This window comes from Marmota marmota, unplaced genomic scaffold, assembly GCF_001458135.2.
Source record: "Marmota marmota marmota unplaced genomic scaffold, marMar, whole genome shotgun sequence".
In the NCBI taxonomy this organism is placed as follows: domain Eukaryota; kingdom Metazoa; phylum Chordata; class Mammalia; order Rodentia; family Sciuridae; genus Marmota; species Marmota marmota.
Genome location: NW_026000103.1, coordinates 2,168,063 through 2,182,806, shown reverse-complemented (window position 1 = coordinate 2,182,806; position 14,744 = coordinate 2,168,063). Strand labels below are relative to the sequence as shown.

The following is a 14,744-nucleotide window of genomic DNA, read 5'->3' as shown; positions in this document are numbered from 1 at the left end:
TTTCATACTTCCTGAATAATAATAAGCTTCTGATATTTTCCCAATCATTTAAAAACTTTAAAATCATTTTTAACTCTCCAGATACACAAAATCAGGCCGTTGGCCAGATTTGATCCACAGGAAGTGGTTTGGTGATCCTTGCTCTAAGAGGACTGTATATAGAACATGTTTCCCACCCTGCACACAATCTCAGCCCACCCTTCCCCACCATGCTCCTCCGTCACTCCCCCACCTTTATAAGTAGGCAGGCATTCCATCTTGTCACCACATGGATATTTGCTGTCCCGAGGTTTGATGGGGTCCACTCGACAGAGAGGGTAGGGATTATAATCTTGTTTATAAGTTGTGAGTAAATCCATATTCTCTCCACTTGGGATGAATGGTTCAGGCTTGTAGATTTTCACTGGTGCCATTTTGTGAGGCCCATAATCTCTCCTGGAAGGAAAATGAGTAAAGTTCATTGTCTTTGTTGCCTTGGAATAAGGCTGTTTTTCCTCCATTTAACCCACCTCTATAAACATCTTCTGAGAAGTATTTTCCTACTCTGTCTAAGCAACTTCTCCTCAATCACCCACTTTGAAGAGAGGCACCTCCAATCCCTTCTCACCCAAGCCAGGCTCCTGGATATCATCCTTGACCTACTTCCCTCATAGCCCCAGAATCTACTATTGGCCAGGTACATTTATCTCTGTGATCCCAATAGCTCCTCCTGCCAAAATTTGTCTCCTTCCTCTACTTGACCGTATAGAAAATGCAGAAAGGAAAAAAGTACAAGAATCAGAGACCTTACATCTTTTGTTTCTTTGCTATCTGGTGCCCCTATTATTTAGAGGGTAAGAAAACAGTAGGATCAAAAAGCAGGATGGTTTTCACTAAATGAAAAGAAGTTCCTTCTCAAAGCATTACACAGTTATAAAACACTCAGGTGCCACCTACACCACCACCAGGAGCCACCCTGGAAACACCCATCTTAGCTTGGGTTTGTGCTGCCCACCAAAATAGTATCAACTTCCTGCTTCTCAATACTAATGTCCCTGCCCCCTCCAGGGACTTCTGTTTTATACAACAGACTGCTTTTCCCTGGAACCCATTCATCCAACTGGACAAGGGGAAGGTAGATTTTTCCCTGATGGTGCTTGCCAGAACAGCCCCACCAAGGGAAGGGGAAGGTTTCCGGACAGGAAAACATTAGGCCCAAACACCAATAAAACCTACTTCCCGGCCAAAATCTGGAGCAGCATTACTAAGCCATGCTTGACTAGCAAAGGTAACACGCTCTGCTGTAACCTGTCTTGCATGAATTATACACAGGGTTGTCAATAAACCCAAACCAGGTCCTGAGAATGCTTGGATGGATGGGAGGAGGGAGTTAGGAAGCAGGAGAATTAGCCTCTCCAGGGGTCCAAAGCGGGAAATGGGAGATGCTTCAGTTGAGCTGAAGCATACTACTCTCAGGGTAGATCTTAAAATATATCTTAGTGGCAGATACAGGGCCTGCAGCCTGGGCTGCCTTCCCAGGGGTTTCCTATTGGCAAATATCAATGGGAGGCTGAGTGACCGGAGCCTCTAGAGCTGACTGTGTATATGTGGGCTTATGGAAGGAATCCACTAAATGAGAATGAGAAGCCAAGGGTCAGCTCCATACTTCTAACATTCCTGTGAACAAGTACCTCACCCTGGAGTCTGTTCAGTGCTGAATAAATGGCAGCAGGAAATTAGGAGGGTAAGGCTTTAGGCTGCAGAAATAGATAGAAAAGACCAAAAACCAATTAACTGGAAAGTTAACTTTTTGTGCAAAATTTTATGTTCTGAAGGGAATGTCCCCAAGGAAAGTTGAGCTCTCAGAAAGGAGGCAGTGGGGTTTCAAGGCAACCTGAAACCATATGTCCCTAAACCATCATAAACCCATGCTCAATCATGGTTACTCAAGCCCATAGACATCTTCACTTCCAAAACATATCAGGAGATACCAAAGGCAAGAACAAAGCCAGAGGCCCAGGATGCAGTGCAGAGCCCTGCTGACCAAGACAACCCTGGAATGCTTTCCAGGCAGGGTCCTGCCACAGCTAAGCCCCAAGCTCAAGGCCATGGCATCTTCTTCTGCTGTTACTCCTACCAATGAAGCAACTGCCTCTTCTCAAGATACTGCAAGAACCTTCACTCAAGAGTGCCAGGCTCTCTGACAATTGAAGCACACTCACTGCCCCTAGCTCCTGTGCTTCCTCAGGAAAAGAGCAAATGAATGCTATTGAATGAGCTCACCAGCCCGCAGACTATCCCAAAGTTGGCTTCTCAAAGACAAAAGCAGATGCAGTAAAATCCTTGCTCGCCACATTTAGGGAAAGAAATTGTCAGTCTACTTCAGTACAAAATTCAAGTCCCTTTGTAAATGTGTACCTATGGTTGAACCCACTGATCAGCTATAACTGAGGCAAACAGTTATGGGTGTTGAGGGGAGAAGTTATCCACTTCCGAAGAGAGAACAATTTTTTAAATCTAAAGTTTGATTCACTTAGATCTTACCCCAAAACAGTTACTGTGGCTTATAAGTGAATCTAATCAGAATTTATGTGTTCCCTCGTTATGTTTTTATGTTGAGAACGTTCACTGAAACATATCATTAGCCACAACATAAATGCATGTCCCCCAATCACATATAATCTCACAGTTCATGTAAAAGAAAATCTTTATTCTTCCCAGAAATTGCTCAAATTTAGTAGCCCCCGCCCAACAAGAGAACACCAAATCTTCCCTTTCTTTCTGTGGTATATTCCCCAGTGCTTGTGCCCACTGTGACTATGAACCTAGGGGAAAAATTGCTTAAAGACCTGAGTTTCTTTGAGGTAAGTAGCTATAAAAGTTATAGAGTATGGAAGGCCAAGAGTTAACCTCAGAGTTAAGCAAAGGTTAAAGTGGCCCTGCTGGGAAAGTCATAACAACTTGACTTCAACTCATTTGGCAAAGCTAAAGAAAGGTGTTTGACAAGACTCTGACAAAAGAGGAAATAGCATAACAGCTACCTAAGGTCACGAGTCTGGAAGTGGGAAATGGAGATTTTCACCATGACAAATAGGTCATGCAACACTTTTTAGAAAAAAGAAAACTATTTTTAATGTTCAGGCAAATTTCAGAATTTGTTATAGTGCCCAAGGAACCCATCATATTAAAATGGAATCCATGTTAAGAGGAGTCCCTCCTCTTGCCAAGGCAAATCTCCTACACCCTTACCCTGAATCCCCTCCCTCTAAGGGTTCTCTTCTGAGGACCATCTCCTGCATCCTATGTATTCACTTCTTTCCCTGACTTATCTATCTCCTTTCTGTCCATATTCAAACCTGTTCCAGTCTCTTCCATCTTAAAGAAAATAGACATAACCCTCACTGGACTCTATTATAATCTTCCAGTCTTCTCCTCTTCCCCTTCCTCTCTTCCTGAAAGTGTTGTCCATGGGTGGTCTACATGCCTTCCCCACCTCCACTCATACCCTGCCCATCTAATGCTGCTCCCCACACCCACCAAAGCCATCAAGTACAACCTTGTTTCCAGGTCCATCACTATTTCTCATCCTTTTCCCACCGTGCCCTCTTGGAGTCATCTATCCTCTCATCTTTGTAATACTCCCTTTCTGGACTTCACACTCCTCATGGTTTGTCTTTTTCTCCTCTAGAGGGTTTATCTCTTTGTCCATTGATTTATTTCATTATTTCCACATGTGATTTCTAAACTTCCCAGGGGTCAAAAGGCACCCTTCTAAGGAAGCCCATATGGTACCCAGGCAAGTTGGGGAGCCCTTTCTAGACCACTGAGAAAAATCCCTTGGCTGAATCACTCTCTCAAATCTTGGCTCTGATCCTGACTGGACACACTGAGTCTTTCTCATCTTCACTGAAACAGACGGGATTCCAATATGTGCCCTCCAGGATTCAAAGTGCCTTTCTTCTCCTCTACCCTCAACTCCTCCAATGCTACTACTAAGTCAGAAGCTAACATCTGTCACCACTTCACATAAACTCTGGAGGAAAAAAATCTTCAACTATCTGAAAGCACTAAAGAATGATCAAAATAGGCAGATTCTGGAGGAGAGCCAACAGGTGGAAAAAGGAATTGGCTCTGGACGAGTCTTCACTGGTTAGGTTTCCATTAACTGCTTATGATTCAAAGCTTCCAGCCTGAAGGCAGGCTCCAGTCTGTGCCAAATCAGGCAGCTAAAAGGCCAGTGTTTCTTTATTCTCTCTATTGACTGAAGAACAAGAAAACCAAATTGGACATAATTATAGGACATAAGGAAGAAATCCTGAAAAGGAAAGAACCAAGGACAGGAAGCCAAAATTCTGCATACAACTATGTCCAAATCTCTGCCTGATCCCACTTCTGAGATGGTCCTCAGAAGAGAATCCTTAGAGGGAGGGGATTCAGGGTAAGGGTGTAGGAGGTTTGCCTTGGCAAGAGGAGGGACTCCTCTTAACATGGATTCCACTTGCACAGGGCAGACTTTAAGCAACCATGCTCAGGACTTTTATCTTTAGGGAGCAAGTTTAGTTCACAGAGGATGGAACTGCTATTTGAGCTGCCACCCAAAACATGGAATTCTTACTTCAAAAGTCCAATCAAGTATTACCTTCCTGATAAACAAGCAAGCAAACAAAAAAAACGCTCTTCAGAGGAATGAAAAAGAAAAAGAAAAAGGAGTCTCCACAACATTGGCTCACAAATTTAATCCAGGATGCATATCATCAAAGACAATTCAAAGGCTCTAAAATTGCCCAGGCAAGTCCAGGGCTGAGAGCTTACCTGCTCTTTTGTGTTCATCCATGCTCAGGCCCAACCTTATCAAGGGGAATAAGTATATTCCCAGTGGAACAGCTCTGAATAGGGAAATAGACTGCCCTTGATCAGAAGATGTATAAAATCCAGTAAGTTGGGAAAAGACTCAACCTACTACCAACTTTCTTGCTGCTTCTTTCATGACTTTTGGAAAGGATACCAAACACCCTCTTTTGGTGCTTCCCTCTCTTCTAGTTTATTAAGAAATCCCATTGATAAATGAAAGAATCTATGCTGCCAACTCCCTATCCTCTGCCTATTAGCCAAACCCATCCAGTCAAACCCAATTCTGTTGCCCCTTCTACCCATGGTCCTCCCTTTTAGAATAAAAACCTAATACCACTGAAGACTCACCTCTTTTTTGAGATTATTCTTTTTTCCCTATCTTTAGAGAGCAGGTTTAGTTCACAGAAATAATGTCCCAAGAGGGGGGCCCAAGTGTTTTACATAATGACATGCCTACAGGGAAATGAAGCTTGAAGTGCAAACCCCTTGTTCATAAGTTGATCTGAGAGCTATTTGAACCAAAAGTAAATCCTACTATGCAAGAGAATAACCAAGGGCTTCAAGAAACGTTCATAGTAAGAAGGGCTGAAATCTCAAGCATTCCCCTTATGGCACCTGCTGTAAATCCCCAAGATTTACAGTCAGTGAGAGTTGTGTGCAGCTGCAATTGTGCCTCATGCTGGGATGATAACCTTTCCAGAAACCAGGTGTTTTTTGTGTCTGGGCTTAATCACCAACCCAGCCAAGCCCTGGGCCACATGACTTTATCATTCAGCAGGTGGGAACCCTGTGTCCAGCCTCAGAAACTAAGCAGACTTGGCCCTTAGATAGGGAAGTGGGTGAGATGCTATGGAAACAGGGGTCCTAGGGGCAAAGGGTGACAATCTGTGCAGATCCAGGGGTATGTAGGCACAGGGCTGACCCATTCCTTCCCCCAGAAGCCTCTGGTGGAACACCCAGATAACAGCTTCCCTACATTTTCTGGAAGGAGCACAGTATTATTCTCAGTTCAGGAAAATTAGTGCCCAGCATGGCAGGCACAGGATTGAGAAATGGTGAAATGAAGGTGCAAGGGAGAGAAGAGATGCCCTTGGATCCTTTCCTCATGGCTTCTCTTTTTGAAGGAAATAGAAGAGAGACCCATGTCTGCTCTTTGTCCTCGCCATGGGTAAGCTTGATTCTACCGCTTTTTTTTAAAGCATTTATGATCATTAATAACACATTTTAGAAATTCTTTCAGTAACTTCCCCCCTTCCCTTTAGCTGCATCTTAATGTAAGTTATATTTATTGTTACTCTGACTCTGGCAGGAGCACAGGGGCCTTCTGGATAATGTGTTTATTATTGTAAGTGACACAAGGTAGGAATAATTTAGGACAGGTCAGAGGCTAAGTTTTGTTTTGCAAAGCACCATCAGAAGGGAGGGTTTGTGGGATACATCTGGGGGCCTCAGAGCTAGGCCACGGAGCAGTGGTCCTGCCCCAGAGTGAGGGCCCGTCTTTGTTATCCTAAGCCGTAGGCCACAAACAAAAAGCATCTCCCAACCACTAAAGCTCAAAGCACCTTTATACTTTCAGGACAGGAAATAGATCCCTAATACCACAATATCTGAAGCTTATAACTTTACATCCCACAAGGAGCTCTCCACTTCCTGCTAATTGTATATAAAAAGATGAGAACAGTTGCACATAGCAGAGGATGATGTTGACAAGTCATCCTTCAACACTACTCTCATCCCTTTCTACCAATTGGGGTCTTTCCCATGTGTCTAGGACTCTTCCCTAGAGTTGCCCATGGTTCTTTTAGTATTTGTTCTTTTTAATCATGACAGTAGAATGTATTTTGACATATCATATATACCTGGAGTATGACTTCCCATTATTGTGGTTGTACATGATATGGAATTACACTGGGTGTGGATTCATATATGAATATAAAAAAGTTATGTCTGATTCATTCTACTATCTTTCCCATTCCCAACTTCTCCCTTCCCCAATTCCCCTCTGTCCAAACCAGTGAACCTCAACTCCCCCCCCACACACACCCTTATTGTGACTCAGCATCTGCACATCATGGAGAATATTCAGCCTTTGGTTTTTTGGGATTGGCTTATTTCACTTAGCATGAGAGCTCTAGTTCTATCCATTTTCATTCTTCTTTAAGGCTGAGTAATATTCCATTGTTTATATATATCACATTTTCTTTATCCATCCATCTATTGAAGGGCAGGCATCTATGCTGTTTCCATAGATTGTGGTGAATTGAGCAGCTATGAACATTGATGTGACTGCATCACTAGAGTATGCTGATTTTGTCCTTTGGATATATGCGGAGGAATGGGATAACTGGGTCAAATAGTGGTTCCATTCCGAGTTTTCTGAAGAATCTCTGTACTACTTTCCAGAGTGATTGCACCAATTTGCAGTCCTATAAGCACTATATGAAAGTACCTTTTTCCCTACATCCTCCTTAACATTTATTGTTACTTGTATTCTTGATAACTGCCATTCTGACTGGAGTGAGATGAAATTTCAGTGTGGTTTTAATTTGCATTTTTCTAATTGCTAGTGATATTGAACATTTTTTCATATATTTGTTGATCATTCGTATTTCTTCTTCTGTGAAGTATCTGCTCTGTTCCTTTGCACATTCATTGATATTGGGTTTTTTTGTTAAGTTTTTTAGTTCTTTATATATCCTGGAAATTAATGCTATATCTGAGGTGTAGGAGGCAAAGATTTTCTTACATTCTGTAGGCTCTCTCTTCATGTTCTTATTTGCTGTGAAGAAGTTTTTTAGTTTGATACAATCCCATTTATTGATTCTTGATTTTATTTCTTGCATTTTAGGAATCTTGAAGAATTCAGTTCCTAGGCTGACAGGATGGAGATTTGGGCCTACTTTTTCTTGTATTAGGCAGAGGGTCTCTGGTCCTTAATCCACTTAGAGTTCAGTTTTGTGCAGGATGAGAGACTGGGGGTCTAATTTCATTTTATTACATATAGATTTCCAGTTTTCCCAGCACCATTTGTCGAAGAGGCTATCTTTTCTCCAATGTATGTTTATGGCACCTCTGTCTAGTATGAGATAACTGTATTTATGTAGATTTCTTTCCATGTCTTCTCTTCTGTACCGCTGATCTTGATATCTGTTGGTGCCAATACCATGCTGTTTTTGTTACTATAGCTCTGTAGTATAATCTAAGGTCTGGTATTGGGATGCCTCCTGCTTCACTTTTCTTGCTGAAAATTGCTTTAGCTATTCTGGGCCTATTATTTTTCCCGATAAATTTTATCATTGCTTTTTCTAGTTCTATGAAAACATCACTGGAAACTTAACAGAAATTGCATTAAATCTGGATCGTGGTTTTGGTAGTATTGAAGCCAGAATTAGATAGGCAGTCAGTATAGATAGGTAAATCAAGTCAGGTTAGGTCAGATCAAGGAGGCCAATTTTGAGTGAGTCCAGAAAGTTGGAGACTGTGCCCTAAGGGATTGATATATTTATTTCTTAGAGCCCTTTCTCCACCCTTATCAAGAACCTCACCCTACTCCAACCTGTTGCTAAGGTAACCTGTCCCAGGAATTGCCCCACCTATAGGGAGCTATAAATCTGTTAATTAAGGTGTCCTGGGCTGCACCATCCTGCCCTTCCCCCTTCAGTCTAGCAGTTTCTCACCTTTTGACCATCCCACCAGCATTCCTGGGCCTAGTCATGTATGCAGGAGGGAGAAAGATAAGGGGAAGAGGGCAGGAGAACAAAGGAAGCCTAGGACATGTAAAAAGGGCAGAACACCTCGCTTCTTGGGATACCAGGATACCAGCTATGGTCCCCTTCTCCCTCCTGGGAGAAGTCTATGTTACCCCTTTTTGAATAAACACTGCTTTATATGCTTGCCTTAGCATGTTTCTCTAATGTTCAAACTTCAACATGTGAGGAAGCAGAACTTGTCACCAGTAACCAGTGGTATTGGTATGGTCATTTTGACAATATTAATTCTGCCTATCCAAGAACATGGGAGATTTTTCTATCTTCTACATTTTTCAATTTCTTTCTTTAATGTTGTCTTCATTATAGAGGTATTTCATCTCTTTTGTTGTATTGATTCCCAAATATTTTATTTTCTTGGAGGCTATTGTGAATGGGATGGTTTTCCTGATTTCTCTTTCAGTTAATTCATCACTGATATATAGGAATGCAGTTTATTTATGGGTATTTATGGGATATATAGGAATGCAGTTTATTTTGGGGTATTTTATATCCTGCTCCTTTGCTGAACTCATTTATGAGTTCTGGAATTGTTCTGGTGGAGTTTTGGGGGTCTTCTAGATATAGAATCATGTTGTTAGCATATAGGGATAGTTTGAGTTCTTTTTTTTTTCTACTTGTATCCCTTTCATTTCTTTCTTCTGTCCAACTCTGGCTAGAGTTTCCAGGACTTTGTTGAGTAGAAGTGGTGAAAGAGGGCATCCTGTCTTGTTCCAATTTTTTCCAGAGAATGTTTCAATTTTTCTCCCTTTAGAACCATGTTGGCCTTGGGTTTAGCATAGATAGCTTTTACAATGTTCAGGTATGTTCCTACTATCACTAGTTTTTCTAGTGTTTTGAACATGAAAAGGTACTGTATTTTGTCAAGTGCCTTTTTTGCATCTATTGAGATAACCACGTGATGCCCACGGTTCTTAAAAGGAAAAACAACAATGCTCAGGAACGGCTCATCTCTCTTGATATGGTCTTCAAAAATCTTTAGTTGTTTTCTTGGAAAAATGAAGCCCAAACTGTAAGATTCATATTGCTTAGTAAAATATAGTTTGAAAAGGCTATTCTTTCCATGTATCAGGACCCAGAAACATTGTGCTTAAACCAAATTATTTAATATATATACTTAACGTTGACCTAATCTAGGTCAAGCCTCAGACTAGGCCTTAGCTACCTCCCATTATCATGCTGCTCCTATCCAACGGTTGCCACCAGGCTCAAAAATCCCTTGTTTTCAGTTCTCCCCTTATGGGTCCTCAATCCCCTGATCCAGACATGGACTTTCTATAGATCTAGAAGAATGCAGTTTTTAGAACCTAAGAATGCCTCCAACTCAAAATCTCAGTGGAAGATATTTCTAGTCCTATCCTCAGGAAAAGTTGTTGTCTCACCTGAGCCATCTGGAATCTGCACTAGAAGAACACAAAGTTAGGAGGCAAAGGGAGAACAAAAGGAAAAGAAGTCACCAGATCCTAAGCACCTGTAACATACAAGCACTGTGCTGGAACTTTCAACACACGATTACCTTCATACCATAGCAAGTCTGCCCTTTAGGGATAAGGAATAAGAAGGCACAGAAGACATCAATCTTCAGGTCACACCTCTAGATGAATCTACAGCAACTGAGAATCCCTGAATTCAAAGATGTCCCTACCTTACAGAACCACCAGCCAGGCATCACCACCTGGAGGTCACTGTCAGGTTGATGAAGGTGACTTAGGAATAAAGCATCAAGCAGTCCAGGCACACGAAAGAAATACCAATCAGGCACCTACGGAACCGCCTGTCAATCAGCAGTGTCTCCTGGCCAATCCTGGATATTAGCCAGCTCCCCCGACCAACCCCAGTGGGACAAAGGACTCTAAAAACCCCTTTTCCTAACCCAAGCCCTCCCTTCCTGCCCTAAGCCCCATAAAATTTCTGTCCAGTCAAGCCCCCTGCCCGGTTTCTTCTCAGACCCTCTTCTTATCTGGCTCTGTCAGTCTGATAGAGTTAGACCCGGGAGTGGAATCTCAATAAAGACTGGTTCAGCAGCCTTTTTAATCTTCCTCCTTTTGGTCGCTGCCGCTGCCTGACCTTACAGTCACTAGTCAAATTGTCAATGGAAGACTCAGCTAGAATCTTGGAACATGTAGAAGGATGCTCAGACTGAGCATTTCCCTGACCCCACCTCAATACAGATACCTCTGTAACACCTATACACTGAGCCATGTGGTTCTACTTCTGAACAGACCCAGATCCATCCAATCTTAACTTGAAAGTCAACTAGAGCAAATCAGGAGTATTTTTAAAAGAAATACATTCTTTGTTCATATTTCTTGAACATTCAAGGAGACCCCAATTCAAAATCTATAGCATAGTTGAAAAAAATGGCCATGCTTTCTCTATTATCAATTCACTTCCACCACCACCATCATCCAAACTGACCTGAAACCTCTCAAGAAACCCAAAACTTGTTTTTCTGCATCAACCTCCCCTGTCTTTCCCTCCCTTTACTACTTGACTTAACTTCCCTCCTCCTTTATTACATAGACCATTTTGGCCTTTCCCTTGACCCCCACCCCCTCAGTAAGCAAGAATTCTCTCTCTTTAAAAGTGGGTTTAGGAACAACTACATGGTCTAATAAATGCAACATTTTCTTTCAGAGATATACTACATTAATATTACAGCATCTATATCCTATGTTAATATTGTACATTAGTGCACTCATGCTGTACATTAGTACCTGAACATACACATCAGTACCATACATTACTGCGTTAGTGCTGTACATTCACACACCAGCATGACTTGCCCTCACCTTGATGTGCTCAGGCCTTCCATCGGTATGGACCCCTTCTGGTATTCCTTCCGGGGCTTGAAGGACTCTCTGGGCAGGTAAGAGTGGTAGACAGGGTAGTTCTCCGTATATTCGGAGAGAAGACATGGTTTCTGTGTTTGATCATAAATCTTGGTAGGGAGGTGTGGACAGTGATGCCGCCTATAAAAGACACAGGGAGTTCAGTTGGCTACCTTCTAGGGAGGAATACATCCAGTTTAATAATTCCACAATCTTTCAAAATGTGACCCAGATATAAAATCTTCTGGTTGCCTCCTTTGAAAACTAGAACTTTTCCCTACTAAACTATGTGAAGTGGCTAGAATTTGAACCATAGTCTATAACTGCTGTTGGTCAAATACCTTAGCCACAAAATTAGAAACGAGCACTGCTGATACTCAGCTGTTACAAATGCCACACTATTTGCATAAAAACTGAAAGTCTTTCCACACCACAACAATATATCAATGGCTATGGCCCCCGACCTGAGTGCAGCTCTACTTGCCACAGACCCTTTCTTGAGGCCTCCAACAACACCCGGCAACTAAGGGCTTACTACTGACCTAACAGGAGGCTCTCCAAGGCTTCACTTTTGGGCCCAGCTAGTATCTTTGCTAACTGATTGGTTCATGTTCCATACAAATGGTATCATGCAAAGCAAAACTGCCTCAGTTCTGAGTCCACTGGACACCACTTACTATGTGAAATCATTTTCATGGTAAAAGTTTCATTCATTTATTCTTTCAGGTCTCACCTCAATTATGACATTCTTAGAAATATTTACCCTGATTATATCTTACACCTAAACACCCCACACACACATCTTCCCTCTCTTCTCCCTGCATGTGCCTTTCTTGTGGCTTACTGTCATCTGCTACTGGCACATCTGTTTGTGAGTTTACTTATTGTCTATCTCATCTGTTGGCTCAGGACCTTCCCCCGCCGTGTTCACACTGCATCCCTCCTACTTCATATCCTGTACACAGTAGGCATCAGTGAACACCTATCAAATGAATGACTGAGTATGTAAATGAATTAAGAAAGTGATAAATAGATAATATTTTAAAGTTATAGTTTATAATGAGCTTTTTCCATTTTACAAGCATGGTAATGAATGAAACTAATTCTACTTACAGCAGGACAACGGGCAGCTGTTGGAGCTGTCAACAACCAAGTAAGCAGCAGCTAAATTATTTGTGTGCTCACACACAATCCCTACAGGCCAGCTGGGGCACCTCTAGTCATCAGGCACCAGCACAAACTCCAGGTTAGTGATTTCCAACTTAGTCACAACAAGGAGTGACATGGAATTGTTTTTACATTTTAATTACATAAATATATAGTACTTGGGTAGCATATGGGGAGAGGAGAGAAAATCAAAGAGAAAGAGACTCAGAACTCATTATTGCTTAATAGAAAGCTATTTTCCAGGCAATAATTGGCATGATGCTCCTGTTGTCATTAAATCCAATACTTTCATGTGTTGCTGCCACCATTGCTGTTCTACGCATCTCTCTGCACCCTCAGAAATTACCAACATGTATGATCACATGAAAAGACCTGCATGTTAACAAGTACCTTCAGAGATGTTCCTATCTGCTTTCTTCTCATTTGTACATTTGTGTATTAGGAAAAGACTTAAATTGCTATAAAATTGTCTTGTTTACTATTATCTTTATTTAAAAAGTGCTATTGATTTGTGGTAAATATTTTAGATACAGTCTTCCCCCGTATGGATACAGTCCAAGACCCCAGTGGATGCCTGAAACCATAGACAGTCCTCACCCCTATTTATACTGTTTTCTCATAGACATAATGTCTATGATAAAGCTTAAGCTACAGTAAGGGATTAACAATAACGTACTGTAGCTCTTAACCTCAGTCTATAATATTTTTTCCCTTATTAAGTCAAGAACTTTCACCTTCTCTCTTAAAGGAATCATTTCACAGCTTCTCTTTGACATATTTGAACTGCTAACATCATTACTCTTGCAACTTTGGGGCCACTATTACATAAAATAAAGGCTACTTGAAAATATGCACTTCATACCATAACAGATGACCTGAAAGCTGAGACAGTTACCAAGTGACTAACAGGTAGGCATCGCGCATTCAGCATGGACATATGCTGGATAAAGGATGAGTTATGGACCTAGTGAGATGGTGATAGATTACATAACACTGCTCAGAATGGCACATAATTTTAAACCTATGAATTGTTTACTTCTGAAATTTTCCATTTAATATTTTCAGACTGTGGTTGACTGAGTAATCATCAATAACCGAAGAATACTGTATTCCTAACTATTTACAGGGAAATCTTCCATATGTATCCTGTCCTTATTGTATGAATACCTAAACTTTCCAGTATTAAATACAATCAATAAAAGTTTAGTTTTATTTTTTCAAAGTGCACATACATTCTACATAATAAAATATAATATCTTATTAATAAAATATCTTCTAATTGGTGCATTAATTAATGATACTTTAAAATATCTTCTGTTCACTCAAGAGATAAATTGATGTGTTCACAAATAAACAAAACCACCATTTCCCACTGTATATAAATGTTAGATATTATCATTATTTCTGTGCTCATAATCAATGCAGTTATCTGAGATTTCAATCTGAGCCAGTTAGTACCCTATTACTTTAGGATTTCTACAAACCTCAAATCAAAAACAAAGAAATATTGCTTAGCAAAAAATACCTTTATCTACATTTTTTCCTCTGCACTCCAAGAGAAAAGTCAAGATTTTACTAAGGATTTCTTAGAGTCAAGCATTTGCAATAAAATGGACTCAGGAGTCATAGCTATATATTCCCTCCTAAGTGTCCCTATTTTTTGAACCAGTTCAATTTACATTTTCATACCCCCTTTCCATATTGTTAATTTTTTTTAAATGTAACACACTGTGCTTATTCCAAAAGAAAAATAAATTTAATTGCAAAATACTGCAATGCAGTATCCTGAGAGTGGAAGCAATAAACTTCCAACCAGATGCTGAAATTCCATTAAATGGAATTATATCAACCTATATTTATAGGACATGTGTTATTTGACTTATTATTTGTTAACTGAAACCTTGCCTCACTTTGAAATATTAAAAACAATTATCCATAAATGTTCATTGTCCACATTTGCTCATAGTAACATCTCCTTTTCCTAACTGTACCCATAACAGCCTGAATACCCACCAATACCTGCGTTTATCCTACCCCTTAAAATAAAAACGAAGTCTGAAATCTCCATGTCCCAGAAGCTAGTCCAGCATCTAATATATTTATTTAATGGTTGGATGATCACACAGTTAAGCAGTATGTAGAACTGATA

The 14,744-nt window shown here is 40.8% G+C and overlaps 1 protein-coding gene across 1 annotated transcript in view; it reads right to left on the bottom strand.

The window, feature by feature from the left end:
* Positions 1-14,744, bottom strand: part of Saxo1 (stabilizer of axonemal microtubules 1) — a 94,942-nt gene that overhangs the window by 13,093 nt on the left and 67,105 nt on the right. Inside the window, exons 3-4 of the mRNA XM_015502551.2 lie at positions 11,390-11,569; positions 233-435 (exon numbers count right to left, since the gene is read on the bottom strand). Coding sequence (XP_015358037.1) covers positions 233-435; positions 11,390-11,569 — 383 coding nt within the window. The remainder of the gene's footprint in view (positions 1-232; positions 436-11,389; positions 11,570-14,744) is intronic.